The sequence below is a fragment of the Sycon ciliatum genome, chromosome 7, assembly GCF_964019385.1.
Source record: "Sycon ciliatum chromosome 7, ocSycCili1.1, whole genome shotgun sequence".
Classification (NCBI taxonomy): Eukaryota; Metazoa; Porifera; class Calcarea; order Leucosolenida; family Sycettidae; genus Sycon; species Sycon ciliatum.
The window spans coordinates 9,602,057-9,627,575 of NC_088649.1; the positions used below are offsets into that span (position 1 = coordinate 9,602,057).

General features: G+C 48.0%; 3 protein-coding genes across 6 annotated transcripts in view; 2 read left to right on the plus strand and 1 right to left on the minus strand.

Moving 5' to 3' along the window:
* On the minus strand, window positions 1-10,217 carry LOC135820951 (synaptic vesicular amine transporter-like). 2 transcript variants are annotated; one of them, XM_065334014.1, is made up of 2 exons: window positions 10,156-10,217; window positions 1-1,766 (listed from the first exon to the last, which is right to left on the minus strand). In XM_065334014.1, exon 2 carries the CDS (start codon window positions 1,685-1,687, stop codon window positions 191-193), a length of 1,497 nt encoding a protein of 498 aa, XP_065190086.1. In that variant the 5' UTR covers window positions 1,688-1,766; window positions 10,156-10,217; the 3' UTR covers window positions 1-190. The 2 variants fall into 2 exon arrangements, with proteins under 2 accessions (XP_065190086.1, XP_065190085.1); XM_065334013.1 differs by lacking the exon at window positions 10,156-10,217 and adding an exon at window positions 3,042-3,536.
* The window catches only part of LOC135820950 (paxillin-like), a 27,238-nt gene continuing 7,876 nt past the window's right edge, over window positions 6,158-25,519 (plus strand). The window contains exons 1-3 of one of the 3 annotated variants that reach the window (XM_065334010.1): window positions 6,158-6,510; window positions 10,175-10,336; window positions 24,981-25,095. In XM_065334010.1, coding sequence (XP_065190082.1) covers window positions 6,435-6,510; window positions 10,175-10,336; window positions 24,981-25,095 — 353 coding nt within the window. In that variant the 5' untranslated portion in view covers window positions 6,158-6,434. Of the gene's footprint in view, window positions 6,511-9,226; window positions 9,337-10,174; window positions 10,337-22,076; window positions 23,567-24,980; window positions 25,096-25,519 lie in introns of those variants that run through there. The other 2 variants (XM_065334012.1, XM_065334011.1) reach the window with 2 other exon arrangements.
* On the plus strand, window positions 11,809-17,902 carry LOC135820949 (uncharacterized). Its single transcript, XM_065334008.1, has 3 exons — window positions 11,809-16,578; window positions 16,818-17,094; window positions 17,292-17,902. Exons 1-3 carry the CDS (start codon window positions 12,207-12,209, stop codon window positions 17,293-17,295), a joined length of 4,653 nt encoding a protein of 1,550 aa, XP_065190080.1. The 5' UTR covers window positions 11,809-12,206; the 3' UTR covers window positions 17,296-17,902.

The window sequence follows — 25,519 nt, forward strand, 5'->3', positions numbered from 1 at the left end:
ACCTGTCCCAGAAGACCACTGAAACCAGCACCAAGAGATGCTATTTCCAGTCAAATGACCCTGCATAAGGAGACCACCTGGTAACAGAGACCACGTTTTGAAGGTCCCATGAGCGGACGTCTTAGACAGGTTCCACTGTTTTGACTACTGTAGAATAAAATGAAACATGGCTAATACATGTAGCAAAAGCTCAACGACTGAGCGGCAGCAACTCTGTATCTCGGTGGATTTCACTGCTTTTAGTATCAGCTAGCTGATCACCTGTCATGCTTCTGCTGAAACCACTTCTCAATGTAGACACTAAACGGCTACCCCATTTTATTACGACTAGAATACCTACAAAGCCAATGTACACAAATCCAATGATGGTGAAAGCTGCTGGAAAGCCTAGCGCAGCAACCAGAGGACTTGTTAAAAGCGGACCCACTATGAAGCCAACGCCGATGAATATACGAAAAAGACCGACTACGGCCACGCGAGTTTCTGAAACTGTACCCATGCCGATGTCCTGCAAGTAGTGGGAGATTACAAACGGACAGGATACATTCATTAGGACATGACCGATACTGAGAGGAAACATCGACACAAACACCAATGCCAACGATTGGGACAACTTTGTAAATGCCGATGGGCCCACGAGGAAACAGCCGAGTGAGATCAAGGCCAAGCCAAACAGGATCAACACATAGCCGCTGACATTGCGATCCAGCAGGTATCCAACTAGCGGTGCAAGCGGAGCATTAAGCACAATCAGCAATGCCAGCGCAGAACCAGGCACAACAGAGCCTACGTCAAACGCGGTCTTGACCTTCACCGATAGAGTGGCCTCACACGCACTACCAGCAATGTTAGTCGCAATTGTCAGGCCAATCAGAAACCAAATCCATGGCAGTCGCAGTATTGAAAACATTCCAATATGCTTCTCCATGACGCCTGTGTGCTGATCAGCCAACATGTCAATATCCACAACAACAAGCACAACACATAGTGATACCAGCAAGGTGAAAGAACCGATCACAATAAATGGCAACATGAAACCGCCAATGTCATGCAAGCCGCCGGCAAGTAAGTTACCGACAGAGTGACCCGTTGCCAGACTTGACAGCGAACAGCTGCTCACGAAACCTAAGCTGTCCGGGTACATTCTCGTCAGGTAGGTCATGCCGGGAATAGTTATTGCCATATACGCACAGCCCTTGACGAGCTCAAGTATGTAAGAGTAGACTAGAAACACGCGCCAGTCCGAGATGCGATTCAACGCGGAGAACAGAACCGTGGCGGAGCCTTGCAGTATCAACGCCAACAACATCATGTGCTTACTGCCCATGTTAGGCAGATCATAGATGACGAATGGCGCGCATGCCACCACGGACGCAGCCGACATACTGAACACGCCGCCGACCGCAGTGTGGTATGACAAACCACCTGTTGGGTGCTTGGCCAGGGCATCGGTGAAGAAGAACGGTTTGATCGCCGTCAGGTTCAGCGGCGCACAAGCCATTGCCAGCCACATGCAAAGCACAATCGCGGCTCTCCGTAGCCGGGAGAGTTTTTCGGCTGCTGAACTGCTAGCCACGTTCTCATCCATGCTGTTCTGAGTGCGTGTGCTGTTGTGTGGTGGCAGAAGTATGCTGTTGCCAGTGTTGGTGCAATCCTCAACGTGTTTGGTCATCGCTTTGTTGGACATTGCGGCACTTGTGAAGTTGGGCTGCTGTCTACGCCACTGGACTCATCAACTGCTCTGGACGCTGGTTGACACGCTGAGGCTGCATGAAACAACACACGGCCACGCACACACATGCACACACACAAGCACGTATACACACACACGTACGCATATACGCAAGCACGCATGTATGTACGCATACACACATGAACACAATCACACACACACACACACGGAATAGAGTATGTTTCACAAGGTAATTACATAGCACAGTAAAATCTGTCAAGGCGACCACTCGGAAAAGGCGACCACCTGTCCCAGAAGACCACTGAAACCAGCACCAAGAGATGCTATTTCCAGTCAAATGACCCTGGATAAGGAGACCACCTGGTAACAGAGACCACGTTTTGAAGGTCCCATGAGCGGTCGTCTTCGACAGGTTCCACTGTATCAATATGATTGCATGACCTGCAGTTCCAGTCTAGTGCTAACTCATCAACGCATGTCAATCATTATAATCATTATGACATCATTTGGATCACAAGGTGCGTGGTAACGGGTTTCCATGGCGGAATCAAACTGATGAATCAAAGACACAATACGCATGCACTTGTTGGCTGATTGGAGGGGATTTTCCGGAAACGTTTGACAAACGTTACCTGGAGTTTCGTTGGTGATTAAAAACAGCAGGATTCTAGACAGGAAATATTTGTAGGGGCTGGGGGAAGGGAAAATAAACAGTCCACCTATGTTTTCTATGTTTTCTGTGTTCTACCTTGTCACACAGATTACAGCGTACGGGCGCAGCGAGGACCCGGAACGATCGATTAGTGGCCGCGTTTTCGTTGTGGGAACTGGAAAATCCCAGATTAGAAAATGAGAAGGGTGGTGCGCTTTCAGAGAAGGGGCCCCTGCCCCCCCCCCCCCTTCCCCCCCCCCCCGACTTCGACTAGAACTCTGCTAACAGCCTAAACTAACTGATCATCCTACGATACACGTACAAAGTTCAGGTCTAGTAACCATGGTAACTAGTACTTAGGCCGACGTACATGTAGATCAACAATTTCTGCGTGGGGATATGAAACCAAAGCAGGGATTGGCTAGCTAGCTCAAACACTAAGATCAGAAAACACACACACCCCAGGTTCGTAATCATGTGTGTGCGTGCGTGCGTGTGTGTGTGGCTGTGTGTGTGTGTGTGTGTGTGTGTGTGTGTGTGTGTGTGTGTGTGTGTGTGTGTGGCTGTGTATGTGCGTGTGTGTGGCTGTGTGTGTGCGTGCGTGCGTGCACGTGTACAGAATATTGGAGGCTGCCGCTATTGAATTATGGTGTCTACGAACATAATTATAATTTTTGTAATTAGCTAGCTCCTCACCTGAGCGAGTGCAGTGATGGCGTGCACATGAATGCATGCAGCGCCGCCTGTACCGTCGCCTACTGTACTGTCACCTACTGTGCTCGCAGACAAGTAATCACGTGGTGGTCCAGGTTACTGTCTACAACATTGCTGATAATAAATAAACCGTATAATATTCCGTAGTTATCTCTACTCGCGATGATCGATGGCCAATACAGAGGAACTAATAATTATTACTTCCGTCTTCGGCTGCTCAAACTCAAAAAAATCTGCCTGTGTCCGGCCACGTGGTCGTCAGTGTTCCTGCGTGCACGACATCTTGGTCGCGCACATCTGCTCGTCCAAGGCAAATGGACTAGTGCAGGATGAGAGCGTGAGCATCACACATCTGCTGCATGCTAGCCGGCGTTGAGCACAAACACTAAGGAGGGCTGAATGTAGTCTGAACTGAACAAAATACTAGTTTGCTAACGCGAGACAGCAGAGATAAGAGGGGCAAATTAAAAACTCTAAAACATATTGTTGTCTTGATTGCTTTCACTTTGTGCACTCTATTAAATTTTGTCGCTTCTCACATGCATAATGCTCATATTCCGGCATTCCTGCGTAGAGCACGCGACCGAGATGCAAAAAACGCGCTTTTCAAGCTTCATGAATCATACCTAATGCTGTCTGTACTAGGTCTACCTGGGTCGTCCGGAAACGGCCATAGCACAGGAATCGGACACTTGCCAGGAGGCCCGACATCCCGACGGTGTTTCAGAGCGGCAACAATGAAGACAGGTGCCCCGTGATGACTATTGTGGCGCTGGACAATCATTACAGTGACATTGTACATGTGGTTTGTTATGTGGCCATTAGCCTGATTAGGCGTTGAGGTCACTTGTTTGTGTGTGGGTTTAATAGTATCCACAGAAAGTACCTGTATGACTGTAGAGGACTGGCCATGTCATGAGTAATGTACACGTACACGTAGGATGCAGTGTTGATATGTACAACAGCCATTTAGGGGCCGTCCGTAAATATCGAACTTTTTTCACCAAACGAATTATTTTAGTTTAGACCCAACCCCTCCCTCCCTCCCCCTCAGAACGTAAAAATTGTTGACATATACATGCATATACAACAAAAGTCGCAAGTGTGTCATTGCTCATATGGCCATGTACATGTACTTGTATCGAACTTTTCTGAAACGAAATTGGTCAACCCCCTCCCACCCCATAACGAAATTATTTCGTTTTGTGAAAAAAGTTCGATAATTATGGACGACCCCTTACTGGACAGTGACCTACATGTACATGTACTTTGCTCGAAAAAGTGGCAGATTCTGCTCGAAAGGCAGTGAAATTGGCAGAACATTACATACCTTATGGCAGCCACTTCCTTGAAATCTGCTCCAGTTCTTGACTTAGTTTTTCTTCACAGACTTGAGCAAGTAGCCCTTGGTGGATAACGCCGGTAGAAACAGCTGGCAGAATTGTGTACCTCTCCAGGTATGTTTTATGCATGTTTGGTACATGTGGATAAAGTCAAGAAATGGAGGAGGAAGTGGCTGCCGAAAGGTTTGTATGGTTCTGCCAATTTGGCTGCCTTTCGAGCAGGATTTGCCGATTTTTCGAGCAACATCCGCCAAGGTCTGCAGTGGCCAGTGAGGTCAGGTCAGTTGGCATTGGCGGATAATGCTCGAAAAGGTGGCAGATTCTGCTCGAAAAGCAGTGAAATTGGCAGAACCATACAAACCTTATGGCGGGCAATTCCTCGAATTCTGCTCCATTTCTTTATCCACATACCAAACATGCATGAAACTTACCAGAAAAAGTACCGAATTCTGCCAATTTTTCTGCCGGCAGAATCCGCCGGACCCTACTGCTCTGTACACTTTGTGCATTGAGCACTCTACCTCGAGCTGCCTAGAGCGGCCCTGTTTGTATCCATGTCCATGTACATGTATGCTCTGTACTAGATTGTACATTAAACAGTAACCAGGCATAATCATTGTGTGGTCCACGAATGCAAACCTACTCCTGAACCCTACTTCCCCTCGCCTACTGCCTGGCTTCCGCATATCCACAACAACACTGACACAATGACAGTGGGCCATGCATCGTCCCTCAACCTTGTTCATCCGATCTCCAGCCGCCTCACCCACTCCATGGATGGCCTGGGCTGCTAGCTGCGAGTGTGAAGCAACAGGTTCTAGCCAGCCTGCCTGGCGGATGTCAGAAGCGGCCGCTCTCTGGACGACGCCCTTGTCGGGCCTTGAGCACTGATTCCTTGCTGTGTCAGAGCTAGCCCTGGTGGCAGGAGCAGGTTGTAGGCTCAACACCGCTGACGATGTACCGATTAGCGATACTACCCTTCTTGAACAAGTCATCCAGTTCGCCTGTGGTGTGCATGTCCAAATCAATTTCAGTATGCACTTGTATGTTATAAGCATCTAGGCATCCACCGATCTTTGCATCCTTACCGGCCATGCAGAAGCACGGAAAGAAAGTGCAAGCATGGAGACTTAGAGGACGGAGTGCGGTCGAAACTGAAGGTGACCCCCATGTATACTACGACCCTGCAATGACTATGTCCAATGAGTCAGCCCGGGTGGTAACACCGCCTTTACCATTAGCCACTAGCCCGCGTTACTCTGTGGTATAATTATGCAATGCACGCATGCCTGAGTTTGGCTAGCCTGGAATGGAGAGTGGAGGAGCGAGAGCGGGCCAGGTAAAGGCACACACGCAGTTACAGACCATACCACACAGCCACATGCAGAGTTGCACAATCATGTTCTCAATGCCACTGTCTGTTGGATGGGGCTGCAGGCTCCTCCAGCCCGGCAAACAGGGTTTTGGACTGGAGGTGTATATCTGTGCTCATGTACTGGACGGTGGGTGACAGGGTGTGCTATCCCAGTACTACTAATGACTTCACTTGTCTGTTATGTGCTTGTACCAGTGTACGCACATCTCAACAGAGGGCGGTGCAGTATATACTGTAGGCGCTGCTAGACCATGCAATATGATGCATAGACTGACACAGTGAAGTCAGCCAGGCAGGTGGGGCTCTGGCACTTCACGGTCAGTTTCAGGGCGTGTACGAATCGAACTTGTATGCTTGCTGCATGCACTGTTGGCGCGATGGAACTCGCGCATCACACACTCCGTCACCCTTGTGTGTCAACACTTTGGGCCAGGGCAAGGGAAGACACAAGTTTTCCACTCCAAAGAAGATCTTTCGTGTCAGTGAACTTAGCTAGATAAGGAGAGATCTGAAGAACCAAGCATTATCTAAGGGAAGGAGGACTACTGATTCGAAAGCGCAGTGGAGTTTGCACTGTATACTGTTCGATTGGCACGCTGTCAGTGTGGAGGTTTGCCTCGTGTTTAGTACGTGTCATCAACCACAGGGACCACGAGAATGTCTGTAGTCGTGGTGGACGCCATTGCGCCCAGCTCTCCCACACCAGAGGAGCTGAATGCTGCCGTCCCCGGAGGTAAGACTTATGTAGGTATCACCAAGGGTATAGTAGCACTGTTAAACTGCATTTGCCTTAGTGTCATTCTCAAGGACATAACTTCAAGGTCCTTACTTATCGATGATATGGCGAGCTCCATATGCCAATGCCCCTTGAGTGCCACACACCTGATGTATGCAGAAAAGGTTCATTTTCTTTCCTAACGTAGTCATGTTGTGCTTATTACAACACATGCGTTTGCACACACACGCACGCGTGCACGTACGCACAAACACATAAAGACATGCGTGGATCTACACACGCACACTCGACATGACCCTCAGTCTTGGAACCTTTCAGAACATGCGACGAAGAGCAAACGTGACCGCATGTATACCATTTACATGTATGGCTGGGTCTACTGCGTTAGCACCTTGTTGTGGCGATGCATTTATGAACACAACGATACTCAATCTGCGGACAGAACTGTTTCGTCCTTTGTGGACTCATCAGCGCAGCACAGAGGAAATGAGGCCGAACCTGATAGCAATGAAAAATAAATTTTCCAAAGCCAGATTTAAACCAGGCCCGAACGTACCTTGCCAGAGTGCCCAAACTGACAAGTCAGTGAGCTCTGCATAAAGCAAACAGCAATGAACACAACGATAGATACCTTTTAAACATGTACATGTACGAGTACATTACATTGTTACCCGAGCGCAGAGAATCAATCTTATTATTTATTTATTTTAAGCGAGAAACGTCTTGACACTGCGTCCACTAGCCAGGAAGCCGGATCATCGTCATCAAATGTACGTACATGTTTGTACATTTGTGTACATATACTTCGTGAACACAATCCATGTGTTCAAAAATAGAAACTTCAAAGTACGTGTACACCTTCAAAGCTATTGTATAGACCCGACTTTACTCTTCTGCTCCATGCCAGCACACATGACGCGAAGGCCCTCGAGATAGTTGGTGACGGCAATCAGAAAAATCCCAGGCTGCAGTTTTCGCCTGTCTCAGACTTAGGTTTAGCTCTACCGCAATGCGATGCACGGGCGCCTATCATGCCAAGTCGGCGAGCAATACCATAGGATCATGTACACTGTATGCTTATACATGAAGCTTGGAGTGCGCAGCGGCCGCTCTACAAAGAGAAATCTGGCACGCCTTTACCCATCGGGGCTTGAAGGATTTTTTTAGAGCGCGAAAGTACGCTTTCGTTGCATTATTGGGTCCATCCCACGCAACTGCTGCCGTTAGCAGTTGGTGGGTGTGCACATTGTGCACTTTGTACATGCACCGGTACATGGAGAGACAGTGACGTTTTTAGTCGTCATGTGAGCTTTCTGCAATTATCAGTTACCGGTACCTTTGCTTGGCAGTATAGACGCGTCTGCAAAAAATGGTGGCTATCATAAAAAATGGTGGCTATCATAAAAAATGGTGGCTATCATAAAAAATGATGGCTATCATAAAAAATGATGGCTATCATAAAAAATGATGGCTATCATAAAAAATGATGGCTATCATAAAAAATGATGGCTATCATAAAAAATGGTGGCTATCATGACCGTGATGACTTCAAACCAGTTGCTACTGTTGTTTTCCGTATGATTTGCCCGGTTCAGTTTGGTACACTTCCAAGTACCACAGATTTTATTAGATGCGAATAGCTACATGTAGCTAGTCTGTGCTCTGGCTGTTATCTTCTTGAAATTGTAACTGGTAGACGTCGAAGAAGTCGGTGGAAAGAAAGTTCAGATGCGAACTTTGAGTCCCATTACACTACGGCGAGATATTGACCTGCAATTTCGAACCGATCGACTATCCCCGGACTCCGCTGCATCATGCATCCGCGGTGCACAACCTACCCTACGCTACTACTATCTGCTTGAGAACGGTTTTATTCACAACACCATGAATTAAGAGTCAAAGCAAAAAGACAACCCACTTTCGGAAATAAATAGAACACTCGATTGAAATATAAAATTGAACGCAAAAGCTTCACACGAAATCGTTACCTAATACGAATGCCTACCGGCATACAAAGGCGAACGGTCACGCCTCTGCCCGTTTCAGCACACTACTATCTACTATTGCTAGTGCATCGGTGTGGAAATCTAATCTATTGACTCGTGCAACTGAGTCAGCTTGCTATCAACACACAGCTATTTTTTATTGATTTGTGCGTTGAAATGATAATGCAAAATGTACCTTTACACTTCTGAAATGGGAGCATTCGATGTGTTCGTAAATACATGTATGGTGATACTCCAACGAAATGCCAAGTGTCTTCACATCATTCTAACACAACTTACAAGTGCCTACTTTTCATGTTGGGTGGCCATTGTTCGTGAAGAATATCGAGCTGGCAGCCAGTAGCCTTCACTTCAGCGCTCAGGACTCCTTCATAGTAAACGAGGGGTAAGGTACCAGGAACGACAGACTGGCCAGTTGTTCTGCGTCGCCTCGATCGGTATGCCCACCTGTTATACATATACATGTAGCTGCTAAGAGCATGGCTATTGTGAAAGAGCTGCACTCCATTTCACATCCTTCGCAAAGTGCCAACGTTTTGGCCATGTTCCCTCTCTTAGCTTCAAGCACTCTAGGATCAGCCAGACGTTGGAAGCCGTAACTGCCAGAATTACTCTCACCTGCACCACGTCTTGACTTCAAACGTTCCATGACAAAAAGGGAATGTACTCCTCCATCTTGTCTGTTTGTGAATCTGGAATTTCACTCCTAAAACTTAGCGAAGACAATCGTTTGTATTGCGCACGAACCTGCATGTGACAGGGCTATTTGTCTACTTTATCGAAACGGGAAAGAAGCCGGAGGTGCGGATTGCACGCGGTAAGAAAAGGTGAAACAGCGGCTGCGGAAATGGATAATTTGCCTGCCCGATTTGGTCGTGGTCATACAGCATATTTTTCACTTTTCGTTCGATTCCGTTTTACTGATTAAATGAGTGTTACAGTACTAACTGAAGACAAAGAATAATGGATGGGGCATTTTCTATGACCCAAGAAGGGGAGAGGTTAAACGCGGCGATCGTGGTCGAGTCCATTTTTAATTTAAGTACTGCAGTATGTAATTGTCAAGGCGTGTGTACATGTATGTCTTAGTGTTTATAAACGAAAGTTCGCCTACTACGTGTATCAATAAAGTAAGAAGAAACGACGAACATATTAACTGGTTTGAGGGAAAGAGACAAACGGGAAAAGAACCAACATGTTACGAGTTTTGACTAAAGCTGTGTTCACAACTGGCGCGTGGACGCGGTACGCTTGCGGTTCATGCGCCCCCAAACGCGCGCTCAGCCTTTCACAAAAAACAGCAATCCGAGTCGTATTTGGCGCGTGCGACACCTTCGAGTACTAATTTTTTGACCCCGCCAGTCAAAGTGACTGGCATGTACGCTGATACGCGCCTGATACGCGCTGAAAATTCCAACATGTTGGAAGTTCCATTTCGGCGCGTTTCCGTACGCATGGCGCCCCAAAAGCCAGCAAAAATACGCACAAACGCTTGGTTTCACGCGTACACGCGCCAGTTGTGAACACAGCTTAACAGTTCACCAAGGCACTTTGCTACTTTTGGCTCAACGTCCGATTTTTAAACATGTACCAATGTTCCTACTTTGCTAAGCATTAACCCATTGTACGTTCTTACCTGTCATTATCCCGTGCAGGTGAAGCCCCGGGCTTCGACCACGACGCTGACGATATGGTGACCATAGAGGACTGGGTGAACCCGCCTGACGCAGCCGAGGAGGAGACGGGACTGGACAATGGCCCGGTTAGACGATCAGTGGTGCTACGGCGTGCAGGCATCAAGAAACTGCCTCCAGCATGTAAGTTGAATGTACATGTACGACCATACACAACACCCTCGCTAGAAACGACTCTAGTACTTCTCTTGTTCACTGGTTTGTAGGACAGATGGAACTTCTACATTGAAGACAACCTAAGTTACCTGCTGGTGTTTCCACCTACACGTACATGTGCATGTACATGGTAATCTCACGGCCTAGATTTACTCGACACAAAATAATTATATTTATAATCAGCAAATATTTGAGAACAACAATGGACAAGGAACTGAATGCATTCAAACGCAGTCAGGGCCTAGATTTACAACTGCGTAGAAGTAGTGCACTTTGAATTGATTACGAATTCATTTACCAACTTTGTTTCCTGTACTCTCGGTATTAGAAAGAATACACAGACAAGCAATGATTACTCTACCAGAGACATACCTGTATACGCAACAGGCGTTGGTAGCAAATAGGTTTTTCGATGAAGTAATCATACACAACTGAGACGTTTGCTTCAGCCTTTCAGCGTTTTCTCCCGACATTAAAGGAGCCAAACAAAGCCGGCAACAGTGGCAATAGCATATCTACCTAAGTCCTGCTATCACCAAGGCATGATGAACATCTCGGTATTGTGTGTAAAATATGTGCCCTTGTGTCAGTTAATTATGGCGATACATGTAGTTCTAATTTGACCAATACGCGTGCGTCCCTTTGAGTATTCTTGCTTCTTACATGTACATTAACCCGTGGATGCAGTCGTGTCTACTTTAGAACACATTCAATCATGGATACAATGACTGTGCACTGGCAACGATAATTATAATAAAATAATGCAATGTAATGGCAGGGGCAAGAGAGGGAGAGACAGAGAGAGACGGAAAGAGAGCAACAGACAGACAATTATAGAGACAGAGACAGAGAAACAGTGAGGAGAGCGAGAGAGAATGGAAGAGAGCGACAAAGACATGCATACACGCGCACGCACGTACATACGCACATACGCACATCGATGATTGAGAGCCAGATAGAAAGTAAGAAAGACGTTGCGTGTGTGTGTGTGTGTGTGTGCGTGTGTGTCTTTTCTGAGGAATACATCTAATTGTCGAAATGTTTAGTGATTCAAGTGAAACGCTCATATTAATCACTACTGCGTCTCGGTGCAGCTCCTGCTCAGTAGTTGGCACGTTTGTCCTGGTCTCTGTGCCATTGTCTTTCATTATTCTGTTCGAGCTGGGTATGTTAACATAGCAAAAAAAGTATCCGTCTCAAGAGTTGCTCCTGTTGCCGGAATGTACTTCAAGTAGACTGAAGTGTACTAGTAGAGAGAGAGAGGAGAGAGAGAGAGAGATAGAGATAGAGAGAGAGAGAGAGAGAGAGGGGAGGGAGAGAGAGAGACAGAGAGACAGAGAGACGGAGGGAGACACAGAGAAAGATGGAGAGAGAGAGAGAAAGAGTTTAATGAAATGCTATTGATTCCTGTAGCGTTAGCTCCGAACTGCACCTATAGTCCGCAGGCCAAAGCGGAAAAAAATGCTCCAAAAAAAATTTCGTTCCCGCTGATGGGGTACCAAGGTTTGTTGACTCTACGTGATAGAGTGTTCCTTTACGAGCACAATGATGTAGGTTTGGTGTCAGGGGACTTGTCCTTTCGCGTGGAATTGAGGGGGTTCGACAGCTGTCAAATATGCACAGCTGTCGTGTACGGGGATTCTGAGCATGCACGGAAACTGCTCAAAACGGATCAAGTGATGCACGCCACGCAGAATTTGGAAATTTTGAACTGAGTGATCAGGTGACGGCGAACACATTGTCAAATTTCTTATTGCACGTACAGCCATTTCCTGTTCTTCCTTTCCTTATGTCAAGCAATGATTGCGCGTTGTGTTAGGCCTTTGTCGTCCAGCTCATGGCGTCCTCGCCTGCTTCTTCAGAGTCCCTAAACAAGCGCAGTACTCGCCAGTCCGTTGAAGTTCCTCGTATCGAGCCAGGAAGGAAGAATTGCATATTTTGTGGATCCATCCAGAAAAGAATACCAGGTACCAACAAAAAGCAGAGTACTTCGCAGATTTTGACACTCGAAGCTGAGGAAAGGCTGAGAAAAGCTGCTGCCATACGGAAGGACGAGGGCATTTCGATTGCCATTTCAGCAGTCAGTAGCCTCATTGCAAGAGAGGCATACTATCACAAACAGTGTTACAACGATTTTACAAGAGAGTCATCCCTTGCACGAATCCGTGACAGCACACCAGCTACATCGACCCCAGCTACATCGACCCTAGTCACTAGCTCGTCTGCAGGTAGCGCTGAGCATGACCTGTCAACACCAAGACAAGAGGGAAACATCGAAGACTTTTACCACCTAGTACACCAGTTGCTGTTTGTGGAACGCACTGCTGTTAGCATTTCACGTCTTACGGCAGACTACAACGCGACAGTACATGGAACTGCTAGGAATGACAGAACCAAAGCTGCTATCACAGAACGGTTTGGTGAATCTGTCACTTTTGTGCGCCGTCCGTCCCGGAACAGGGCTGAGCTAGTTTTCGCTAATGCCCATGCCAGTGAGATAATAGCCAGTTTGTATGCCGAGGTGGAAGAGGCGAGGGATTCGGATGGGGTTGATGATGATATTTGGGTGGAGGAGGACAATGCAGCTAACACTTCAGGAGGTGAAGGTGTTGTAGCACAAGATCGCCTGCGTATTGTATATCACGCGGCACGTCTTTTACGGACTGCGTGCCAGGAGACAAAGGCCCAAGAGTCAAGCGGGGAAATCCCAACAGTTGCTGAAGCAAACGCATGCTTACCCAGCCTACTCCACAACTTTCTGGCTTGGGTAGTGACTGACCAGCATCATGATGACATCGGTCAGGACAAAGTTGATTTGGATGAGCAGCTGCAACGTCACGTCTCCTCCATTGGCCAGGATTTGCTGTATATTACATCAGGACTGCCGTGCCCCAAACATGTTGTTCTGGGACTGACCCTACATCACCTCTACCGGAGCGAGAAGCTGCTGAAAATGCTTAACCGGTTTGGGCACACCATTGCCTACTCCCAGGTTTTGGAAAGGGAGACTGCTATGGCAGAGCGGCGAGTGCGAGACGGGCACATAGTGGATGCGTTACCGGGTGGCATTGACCCCCACAGGCCATTCTACCATGTAGCAGATAATAACGACTTAAACGAGGAGACTCTGGACGGGAAAGGGACCACACACTGCACCAACACCGTTGTTGTCCAGCCCCGTGCTTCATCTGTAAGCCGCCCTGACAGTGATGTTTCTCCTGCTGAGCCAGCACGAAAACGCAAGCGTACGCTGGCCCTCGAACCTGAGGTTCTTCCCGAATTAGTGTGCCCGACAAAAGTCAACCCAGAGCGCCGTGAGGCAGTTGACGTGGAGACGCTGGACACCTCACTGCCTCACTGTTCTGACGCGGTGGCCATGGATGACTTCATCTGGCAGCTTGCACGGGCTTCAAAGGACGGTGACATCGGCAACGTCATTTTGTCCCGCACTGATCAAGACCAGACAGTTCCAGCGTGGTCGGCATTTAATGCCCTGCTTCAACGCCAATGCATCCCACCACGGTCTGCCATAGGTTACTGCCCTGTGGTCAACTCGTCACCAACTGACATGTCAACAGTCTACGCCATCCTCAGAAAGTGCCTCGGTCGATGTGCCAATGCTGGCCTCCCATTTAGCATCATTGTAGTGGACCAAGCCATTTACGCAAAGGCATTGGACATTATTAACCACCGGCCTGACGAGTTCTCACCCGTGGTGCTGAGATTGGGAGCGTTTCACGCAGCCTGCACGTTCCTCGCCATCATCGGGAAGCGTTTCCGTGATGCAGGTCTCCTTGATCTGTTCGTTGAGTCCGGGATAGCTGGACCATCTTCTGCCTCGTCTGCGTTAGACGGGACTCAATACAACCGAGCTGTGCGTTTGCACAAGGTTGTTGCAGAGGCTTTGCATCGGATGCGGTGGCAACAGTTCGTGCAAGATGCGGATCCCACGATCATCAACCTAGCAGCCCTCCGATCTTCACTAACGTCTTCATTCAAGGAGCTACAGTCTTGTGTCACCGATGACAACTCGGCGTGCATCACGGCATCACCGGAGGCTGTGGAGTTGCACAAGCAGTATACGGAGTACTGCCGGAAGCAGGCCGCTTCATCAGAAATGTTCAACTTCTGGTCTTCCTACATTGCCATGGTGAGCCTTCTGCTCCGGTTCTTGCGTGCAAGTCGAATGGCAGATTGGAAGCTCCATCTGCAGTGCGTTTTGAAAATGCTCCCTTGGTGCTTTGCGTACGACAGGCAAAACTATGCCCGCTACATGTCCTATTATTGGCTGCAAATGACCCAGTTGCCAACAACACATCCCGAAGCGGATCGGTTCCTGCAAGAAGGAGGTTTCTCCGTCCAGCGCTCCGACAACCCATTTGCTCAGGTCCCATCTGACCAGGCCATTGAACAGTCGATAAACCGGGCCACAAAGACCGTGGGAGGCATTATTGGGTTCAGCCGCCATCCAGCAACCGTGCAGAGATGGGTGTTGACTGCACATGACCGAGCCGCTGTGGCAGATGTCTGTTCGGAGCACTGTGGTATGGACAGTGGTACCGAGGAGCGAGATACCCTGCACAAAGAGTGCCAGACGGGAAGAATGGCTCGTGATGAAAACGATGTCGTGAGTGTGGTCGAGACTGTCAGCAAATTTCTCAACCCATTCGCATCTGACGGCGAGGAACCGCTGCCTTTGACACAGTTCGCATCTGGCATTGAGGCACCCCATGATGTAGCCCAGGATCTGCTCCATGCCGAATCTCGTGGACACAAGGCCTTCACGGCTTTTCTTAGCGAGAGACTGTTGTCTGGAGCATCCGAGAAACAATTCCACGATCCACTGAAGAAGCTGCAGCTGAAGACCTTCACTCTGAAGAAGCAGAAGAAGAAGACTCCTGGAAGTGGTCAAGCCGAAATTCTCCGGAGTGATCGGTCAACATTCTCCAGGATTGCCCTGATTGCTCAGACCAGGCAGATGGATATGCGTCATGTCCTGTCATACCCACTTGGCCCCCTGCCCTGGGCTTTAGCAACAACGTCAGGATCTCTGGTGAAGACCAGCAAGTCTGCCCTGCTGCCGTTGCTCACGGACAAGGCGATTGTCGACGACAGTACACACCCACACGATGGTGCACTAATAGTCGACGCCATGGCACTGTTGAGGTCAATGAAGACTTCCAGCTTGCCATCCACGTTTGCCGAATATGCTGAGTGCATCCTAGATCGCCTGTGTAAGTTCTTTGCACGGTATGCTCGAGTGGACTTTGTTGTTGATACGTACCGGGATATGTCGATCAAGAATCTGGAACGTTCATCACGGGCCGCTAGTGGGACTCTACGGCAGCATATCACTGGCGCTGATCAACGGCTTCCCAGGCAGTTTGCCAAGTTCCTGGCAGTGGGTGACAACAAAGAGGAATTGATTGCATTCCTCGCCGTACAGTGGCAGCGTCCTGCCATGGTTGAGAAGGTGCCTGAGCAGAGGGAACTTGTCGTTACCAGCGGTAGCTCTTGTGTGATGATCAAACGTCAGGCAGGTGCTACAAGTGTCGTCCCTGTACCTGACTTGGAGTGCAGCCACGAGGAAGCGGATACCCGTCTCTTGTTGCATGCATCTCATGCTGGTTCCGCAGGCTATCCCACCGTCACGGTCAAGTCCCCGGACACTGATGTAGCAGTTCTGGCTGCCTTCGCCCGCCATTGCATCTCTGGAAGATTGTACTTCCTCACTGGGACTGGGAACAAGGTTCGATGCATCGACATGGCAACTGTCAGCGACGAGCTTGGCCCAGAACTCTGCCAAGCACTGCCAGGCTTCCACGCCTTCACTGGGTGTGATAGCACAAGTGCTTTTGCATACCGCGGGAAGAAGGCTGCATTGAAGATTCTGCAAAGCACCGGTCCTGTTGGGTCTACATCTCGGCAAGCATTCACCTCCCTGGGGAAAGGCTTCGAACCACTGACAGCTGATGTGCTCCTCAACCTTGAGACATTTGTGTGCTCCTATTACAAAGTCTCTGGTTGTAGCAGCGTCAACGATGCAAGGTATGAGCTGTTCTGCACAAAGACCTTGCAGTCAAACCAGCTTCCACCATGCAAAGATGCCTTCCTGAAGCATGCCGCGAGAGCTAACTACCAAGCTGCCATTTGGCGCCAGTGCATTGTGGCCCAGCCTGCGATACCAGCACCACAAGATAATGGCCAAGGTGAGTGAGCTGACTGTAGCATATAATGCAGTTGTAGAGGAGGACTGCAGTATGAAAATGATGGATATTCTCTGAACAAGACATGTTCGTTGATGTTGCTACTTATACAATAGAGTGAATCAGCTGTGTTATCAACACAATCATGCATGAAGTAATTGACTGTTGTAGTGTAAGAAGCTTTTCTGATATATGGAGTAAATAATTTGCATTCCTCCATCTGTTTGTTCTCCCCATTACAGGTTGGTGTCTTGACCAGAACGGTGATCTAGCTGTGGACTGGCTTAGTATACCACCCGCTCCCCACTCTGTCCTCGAGTTTCTCAGCTGTGGCTGTAAGACTGGCTGTGGAGGAGGCAATTGCTCCTGCAGGCGTCACATGCTCGTGTGTACAGATGCTTGTAGCTGTCACCATCATGCTTCAGTTCCATGCAAGAACTGCCCGGTGGAATCTGCTCCTGGACATGACGAAGTACAGGCCATCGATGAGGGAGATCTTCCGTCTGACACTGAGCAGCAGTGAGTCACCCATTTATGGACACACGGATAATGCACTTTCGTTTTATGTTACATGTAACTGTTCAACTCTAAACATTGGGTATACAGAACTGTGTTCACGTTGTGACATGCTTCCCTATTCTGATTCATGGGTGACTACATAGTAAGGTCGTACTGTGAGTCAGTGAGTTCTATGATTCTATGGTCTGTCAATGCAGGTAATTGAATGAATGGCAAGTGCGGATCACGTCGGTTTACCCAGTATGTGCTCAAAACTAGTGGACCGATGCGGTTAAAAGTCAGGCACCTCTACTTGTTGCATACACGTGTATGTGCTGAGTGTTTTTGCTGGCTTCTGAAACAACGTAGTGTATAGTGTATAGTGTATAACAATGTAGTATGAGTATGTGGTTGGTAATAATGCAAAGCCAACATCTTTGTTACGTCAGATTTATGTGCATCTCTCGGCGTCCATATTTTGTTGGCCGCTTAGCAGAATCTACTGTGCATAGCAGCATATACTGTGCATAGCAGCATATACTGTGCATCTTCAGTTCCCCGCTCAAGTCCATTACTGAGTTGGCAGCGATTGGCGGATAGCCCTCCCACATTGTACATTGTCCAATGCCCATGTGATGGCATACTCTTCTTTTTGTCTTTTTTATATTTTCTACGCCTTCATTTTGATTTGATAACAGCCGAAGTTTGTTTCAGATGATGGCCCAGTCACATGGAGAAGCCCACCTACATGTGTATTTCATGTACATTATAATACTTGTGATGAGTACTCTGTTCTTTGCTTCTGATGTACATACGATCCCCAATGTGATTTGGCTACAGCTCATTTCGAAAGACTATCCATGTATTGGACATAATCTTATCAGTGATTGTAATGCTATTGTATACCAAAGGGCATTCTGAATTGTATTGTGAAACAAGGCCCACAAGAAGTGATAAAGACTGTAAAATGTCCAGGTATATCACGAGGGGGGAGCCTCCCCTTCCACCCCATTCTGCATCCCTAATCGAGGGGCTGAGCACCCCCCTTCTACCCAACTACTGTACTTACAGTGCAATGGTATTGACCTTTTGTATGCACACAATTGTCGTACTGCGGGCGACCCCAGCATGGGTTCTAGTTGCACGATTATCATCAAACCTTGGATACCGGTGGTTCTTGGTCTTTCTTTGGCAATGCAAAAAACTGGAACTGCTTACAGCATAGGAAAGGTGGTAAAATTTGAATTTCGACTTCCGTTACCATGGCAACATCAAAATAATAGTATTCCTTTGATTTGGTCAACTTAGGACAAGAATCCCGGGACAAGAGATACATGATAAGAAAGCCCTAGCACCACTCTATCATTTCGTATAGTCAAACCTTGGTACCCTTCTGCTCGGAGCGAAAAATACGAATTTTGCACCCTGGCCTGCGGACTACTACCGCTGCTTTGAGTTGACTCAGTAGGTCTGGGACACTACCCAACTACACACACTTTCACACCCAGTTGCCTGTTGATATACCGTAGTACATACTTGTACCTAAAGAGAATGGATCACATAGCCAAGTGGACAATTTAATACATCCAGTTCAGCGTGACAATGACATGTTGGGCGTTGTGTGTGGCCACTTGGCACAGATCAGATACTGAGATAGGCTGATGTGACGTCCCCAGGTGATTGGATGGGTGTGTGTCCGCGCGTGTTTCTAGGTGTAGTATATCTGCTGGTTTATGTACGTGTGATTGTATGTGCATGGTCTTGTACATGTGAATGACTCGGCCATGTTTCGGCTTGCATTGGAACTGTATTCTCGACCAGAGAATGCCATTGCAATTTTGGGCAGGCGGCTAGATGAACATTGTCTTAGGATAAGTCACAGCCGATCACTAAAGAAGAACCAGAAATGGGCAGCGTCTCCCTCGAGCTGTCAAGGCTCTGCAGAGGACATGCAACCAAAAGCTGATGGCCGGCGTATGTCGGTGCTGTACTGCCAGCTTGCGGAAGCCAGTCTCACCCTTTCTACGGTTTGACAGTACAGACTTGTCTAATCCCAAGCTCCAGGTCAATACCTATTGGCGGTGCAGTGTCCTCCGTGGCCCTATGGCAGGAGCGACCTTTTGTGTAGTTCAGTTTGGCGTAGTAAGGGCGATTTCCTGTCGTCTTTTACCTCTCAGAACTTAATCTTACATATCTACAGTGTAGAGGTGTGCGTATAATGCTCGAAAAGGTGCAGCAGATTCTGCTCGAAATGCAGTGAAATTGGCAGAACCATACAAACCTTATGGCGGGCAATTCCTCGAATTCTGCTCCATTTCTTTTTCCACATACCAAACATGCATGAAACTTACCAGAAAAGGTGCCGAATTCTGCCAATTTGTCTGCCGGCATTATCCGCATATACCTACTACAGTCGACACGAAGCCTGATGGTTGAGCGCCGTTTCCATCGAATCTAAAGTCGTACTCGAAGTACGACTGTACATTCTAAAACCCGGATATCCGATTTTTTTGTGTTTGTATTTATATCATTATCTCATGGCACATCATGATGACGGCCAGTAAAACTGAGACAAGGGTGAAAGCCAACCACAGATTGGAGTGCGATAAATCCCGGTTCAGATTCCATCAAGAATGCATGACCATTGTGTATGATGCTGCAGTTTGTGACACATTTTGGAAGTGGCAGAAGTGGGACAACCGCCCTTTATGGGAAGGTGCCATCCGCGAAGGAAATCGGTGTGGAATTCTCGCGTTGCTGGGTGGGAGAAGATGCATGTATCTTGATCAAAAAGCGTGTGAATCCTTTTTAACCGTTGATGTTATGATGGACCTCACTTTCACCGGTTTATTGAACTTGATTCGCAGCCATTCCTTCAGGAATTGCGTAACGTCAGATTCGTACATTCAGCCGACACTTCCAACGACATCTACATCTACATGTCCATGCGCATAAATCATGCAAATTAAATCTTCAGGCTTGGCACTACTTCCTTCCTTGAGGCTGATCAGGGCATGGTACAGGGTATACATGTACGGGTGGTCAGAGTGGATACCATACCTCAATGTGTCCCCTGTAGTGTTAGGATGGTCGCAGGTGTCTCCACTCCCCACATCGCCTCACAGGCGGCTAAATCGGTCGTGCAGGCAATCACGATGCGAAGTGATCACTCTTGGGATTACGCACCATACAAAGGCAAATATTGTGCTGTGTTGATTTACATTTTGTAGATCAACGCTATGTTTTGGCTTTGGCGGGCCAAGGTGGCCACGCAAACCAACCGAGTAGGTACGATGAAAGGCCTGTAGCTCAATTCGACTTTTAATGGCGCTGAGATGGCCTTGTCATCCCAATGGTGATGTGGTACAGCGGTACATATGAAGAAGAATGCATGTAGGAACATGATAAGTATTGACCATAGTCAGCAATGAATTCGACCACCCGAGCAGCTCCGCCAATGTTTGCGTCGCCGCAGCAAACATTGTCTGTACACCTGGATTGCACAGCGAGCACTTACGTGTGTTACCTTTCAGCCTACTGGTAAAGTGGAATTCGCATCGGGGGCAAAGCTGGGCTTGAGGTTCTCTGAGTCTTGGAGGGGAAAACATCCACCAAACAAATGCGTTGCACCAAAGAGATTCGATCATCGGGATTTCAGTATCGCGGGGCGTTTCTAGATAATGACTGTGTTATCATCCTCCATACCAAATCGAAATGTCGGTGAGATGAAAGCAACGGATGATTGCGTTGCACATGCTACAACTTTTAAATGTGCACTGTCTGTCACTCGCTTTGCCAAACTGCACCCCTAGAATTCGACTACAACAACAGTAGAGCCATAGGCATAGGAGAGGTCATTGTTTGCGGCGCGGTTGGTTACTCTCACACATAGCCTCGTACATGCAGGGTGTTGTCACAATAACAATGCGATCATGTAGAGTCATGATTCTGGTGTCTTCTTGGCTAGTATGGGGAACTCATGTACATTGTTCTTGACCTGCCCGGTACGCGAACCCGTCGAATTGATTTTTATTTATGTACATAATTGTGGAACAAAAATGTACATTGTGGACTTGTGCCTTAGTTGTGGGTCTAAATCATGACCTGATCCGACTGGGGTAGTGCCGAGCTGCATGGCATTGTAACATTGTTCTAGAGTCGACGGGTCGCCGACATAACGCCAGCTCCTACTAAATTTAGTAGGGAAATATGCGATGTGGTGTCACTTGCCTGTCAATGTGCCTAGCTGCGTTGCCATGAGTAAAAACATCTTTCTGAAGTTCTTGTTGGTATCTCATGCCCATGCGTGCAGGACAGCCATGTTGGTTGCAACCAGAGGCAGAGAGTCGGTAAAATTGTATTTTTTATCACTCCCTGGGTATGGTTCCCGACCCCTACTGGCCCTAGGCCCTGCACCTCTCTGGCTAGCTGGGGCACATAAATCATAATGACTGTCTGCCATGCTGGGTCCACTGTCCACGTGCCATGATCACTTTCTACACAAAAATCATAATTATTACTATTAGGAACATGACAAAGATGGGAACTATTCTTCACTGTAGATCCTATTTTGTGTCACCTCTGTCGCTTTTTCACAAATCTTGCAAGTAAGGATTAGGTGCGACTGACTTGTACTCACCCATCTCTAGCCATAGGCGCGACATAGCCATAGGCATAGACCATGTAGACCGGGCCAGTAGAATGTAGATCTACACGTGCAGATGGTAATCTGCACGTTTTGTGTCGCGGTACGTGCGTGCGCAAGTCCCCGCGCGGGCAGCAGGCGAAAGGCGATGAAAAACGACTCTGGGGTTTGTGAAGATGCTCGTGCAAATCAGCAAGAAAGGACTAAGTAAAAGGCAAGCATGATGCCAGCCAATAGCTAGCACCTCTTCGAGTTTGAGCTTGGGTCCTGACATGATTGACCACTTGGAAGAGTTAGTTTTGATTGGACGATGAACGGAAGTACAGGGTAGAATGGGGCCAGCCAAGATGAAAGGCGAAAACTGGCCATTCGCTTCAAGAAGAGCCTTTTTGGGGCCACTTGGCCTACATGGCCAGTGCAGTCCTTGTTCGGCCTGTTGTAGAGCAAGCGAGATGGAGCGGTGTTCCTTGTGTAAATGACGTCTAAGTGGACATGGGAGACACCCATACAGCCGACACCATCGGGAAGCGGACCGTGCTCGGGCAGTGAGCCGAGAGCTGAAGAACTGAGAAGGTGGTGAACGCGCTCGGTCGACGTCGAGCGCGGAGGGTGGCGAAAGTGTTACATGACATGCTCGGCTGCTCCGCCACCGGCGAATGTAACGTGCGCCGCTCACGGCTTTCCTGCGCTATCTGGCAGCTAACCCGCTCTAGGCGTAGCTATGGCTCAGTATCATGAGCCTGTCCAGTGCACTTTCTCTGCTATGTAAGTCTACGCTCTTCCTTTGCCACTCTCCTTTGAGGCCTCCCGAGCGGAAACAAGAAAGAAAAGGAGGTGGCAGTGCTGTGTCAAATGCCCTTTGCTGCTGTGCTCTGGCCGTTGTTTGCAGCTCCTGTCGAGTGCGCGTGCAGCATTTTGTTGCAACACTGTAGGCTGAGTCTTGCGATGTCCAGGCCAGAGACCACAGTGATACATGTACTGGGAGGCCACGGGCCGAACTGTTTGTGAATTGCTCCACTTACTGGCGTTCATGTAGCGTATGATAGTCTGTTGTCAAAGCACTTTAGGCTATTGTTTCAGCACAATCTGAACTAGAGGGCAGTGATCTGACCGTGCATAGGCAGCAGTAGGAGATTTGAGGACGGATCATTGGGTCTGGTAGATATCTGTATGGACAACTCGGACATCAAAGAAAAGCAAGCCTGACCCATGCTGTTGCATGTGAGCAACTCATAAAACTGCTGTGGAACATCCCAAGCACCATCAGTCACAGCCTCCTCCCCTGAGTAGTCACTGCAGAGCAAAAGCCTCCCTCTTACACACCTGCTGAACTGCCTGGAACAGTGTGACGTTCTGTGTACAAGGGATCTGCTGGTTAGAAAAGCGAGACTCAGTTTGATTTCGAAGTACTTCAGGCTAGTTTCGGTTACAATCGTCAAATTGTCTGCACATTTTCAGTTCATTTGGAGCATTCCCTCCGTGTTCACAGCAGTAACAACTGTATGGGTTACTAAAGGTCAGAGAGTGGGGAGATACTTTGAAGGAAGTAGCTAGAGGGCCTTCACCACCACAGCAGCACAGTTTGTAATTCCGGCAGCACTATTCCAGTGCACAACCAGCTCCTAATGTACTCCCGTGCCAACAAGATGGAGTCGTCGTTCAATCCTCTATCCAGGAGTGCGGCGTACCCGGAGCCCAAGCGACGGTCAATGGCTACCGGCGCCGGCAATCGTGATGCTAGCGCCGCGGGCGACGTGAGACGTAGTGTTGGCGGCGGTGGTGGTGATGGTGATCGTCCTAGCTCCTTGATGATGGCAAGCAGTATGCTGCATCTCTTGGACGAACTAGGTACGGTTTTGATGTCTGCTTAGGACTATTGAAATGTGTTACTTGAAGAACAGCTACTGGGTCAAATGTATACAGAGTGCTTTCTACACAGTTGTCTAAGGTCCTCAGGCTGTGTTTAGTGCTCTATATCCAGTGGATAGAGCCAGTAATACACTAATCACCCTGCAATGAAGCAAACAAATCTTTTTTCCGCCGTCAGAGTGCTTTCTAGATATTCACTAGTTGAGAGAATGGATATAAAATGGGGATTCCAAAATGCGGCCTTCTTTAGATTCCGACTGTGAAAGCGTTTATAAGAACTTGCACACTAGGACGCAGCCATTCAAACTGTACTCAGTCTCAGCCAGCATACTCAACGGTCCCCGCACTGGGTAAACAGCCTCTTTATTAACTCTGGTCTTTGCACTGGGAAAGTAATCTTTCTCTTGAGAAAAAGTATGTTCTTCCCCAGCAGAGACCATTGGATACCCTGTTACTTCTAAGTAAGACTGTGTCAGACTATTTTCTCATTTTCTCGAGTACAGCTTTATCGAGCCACACTTCATCTTTTATTCTATCGCCATCATAATATTGGGCAGCAATGCCCGTTTGGTTTGCGATGTAAAATGAAATTTCGAACAAACAAACCGAAAAGTAATGCCTAGTGATAAATGTTTGGAACGTCACAACAGCCGGACGTGCCTCTCCAGGAAACGTTTGAGGTCACGGCAACAGGAGATATTATTAGTGTCAGTAATCACACAATTTCCAGCGCTTGGATTAAAATACTCCACCATGCGAATCAATGTCAAGCCGAGCCGTGTACCGCTCTAGGCCTGCGGACACGGGCTTTCCACTGGTGTTGGGTGCAAACCTCACTGGTGAGTTCGGAATTTCATTAATTTATCAGACATGTGAATAAGCACAGTGTAGTGTGATGATGCATTCGCTCTTTCTAAATGTTCGCCAATCTGCTTATCTGGGTGTTTGTCTCCACCGTCTGTACATATGTACTTATCTGGTATGGCACTTCTAGCCTCTTTTACGGGCAAAAATTAACTTCAATCCTGATGATGGCTCCTGGCCGAAAATTTGTTTGAGATATTGTGATTTGCAACGAAGAGACCACTTGATTTGAAGATGGTGTGTGTAAGGTTTTTCATGTAAAAATAACACAATGGATTAAAATGCAATACAACATACGCAGGAGAATAAATCACGCATGGCACTATTGTAGGGCACTTCTGTTTATCGCAGTTCCCTGAGCATCCATTCATCTGTCTTTCCTCTTTCTGCCTGTGTGGTTCTCCTCGGCTGTCCGTCCGTGTTTTCTGTCCGTCTGTTCCTCTGTGTGTCCATTTGTCCGTCCGCCTGCCTGGTTGTCTGTCCGTTTCTCCGTCTCTGCATCGGTTTTCATGCCTGTGTGGAAATTTAGATGCTCTCCTGGCCGACATGCCCACACCCAAGCAAGCGGTTATCACAGATATCAATGCCAGCGACTTCCAAGTCAAGCCGCAGAAGGCAATCGTGTCACCACCCGTCGCACCAAAGTAAGCTAATGTCACGTGCACAGACTCGGCGTCGGTGCCAGCCTAGCTGACGCGGCTTGAGCCAAGCCGATCTTTTATTGCTCGTCAGTCACCAACGAATATTCAATGGGAAGTTTGATGAATACAGTAACCAGGGAATGTTAGAGACCTCTCGTCTACATGAGCTCGAGAATAGCTAAACCATTCAAGAATATTACCTTCCCAGATTTATTCTGCCTCCAAAGCCAACGTATGTGTCGCGTCGTAGACGTTTCCGCGTTTGCAACCCGGTCTTTGCTAGGCACCACGAATCTAACCTTTTAAACTTTCACAGCAAAGTCTAGATGCATGAAGAAGATCATAACGCCCTTTCTGCATTTGTCACAAGCACAAAGTCATTCCTAGGGTTCCCAGTAAAAAGCCAACGCCTGTTGGGAGTTCCCTA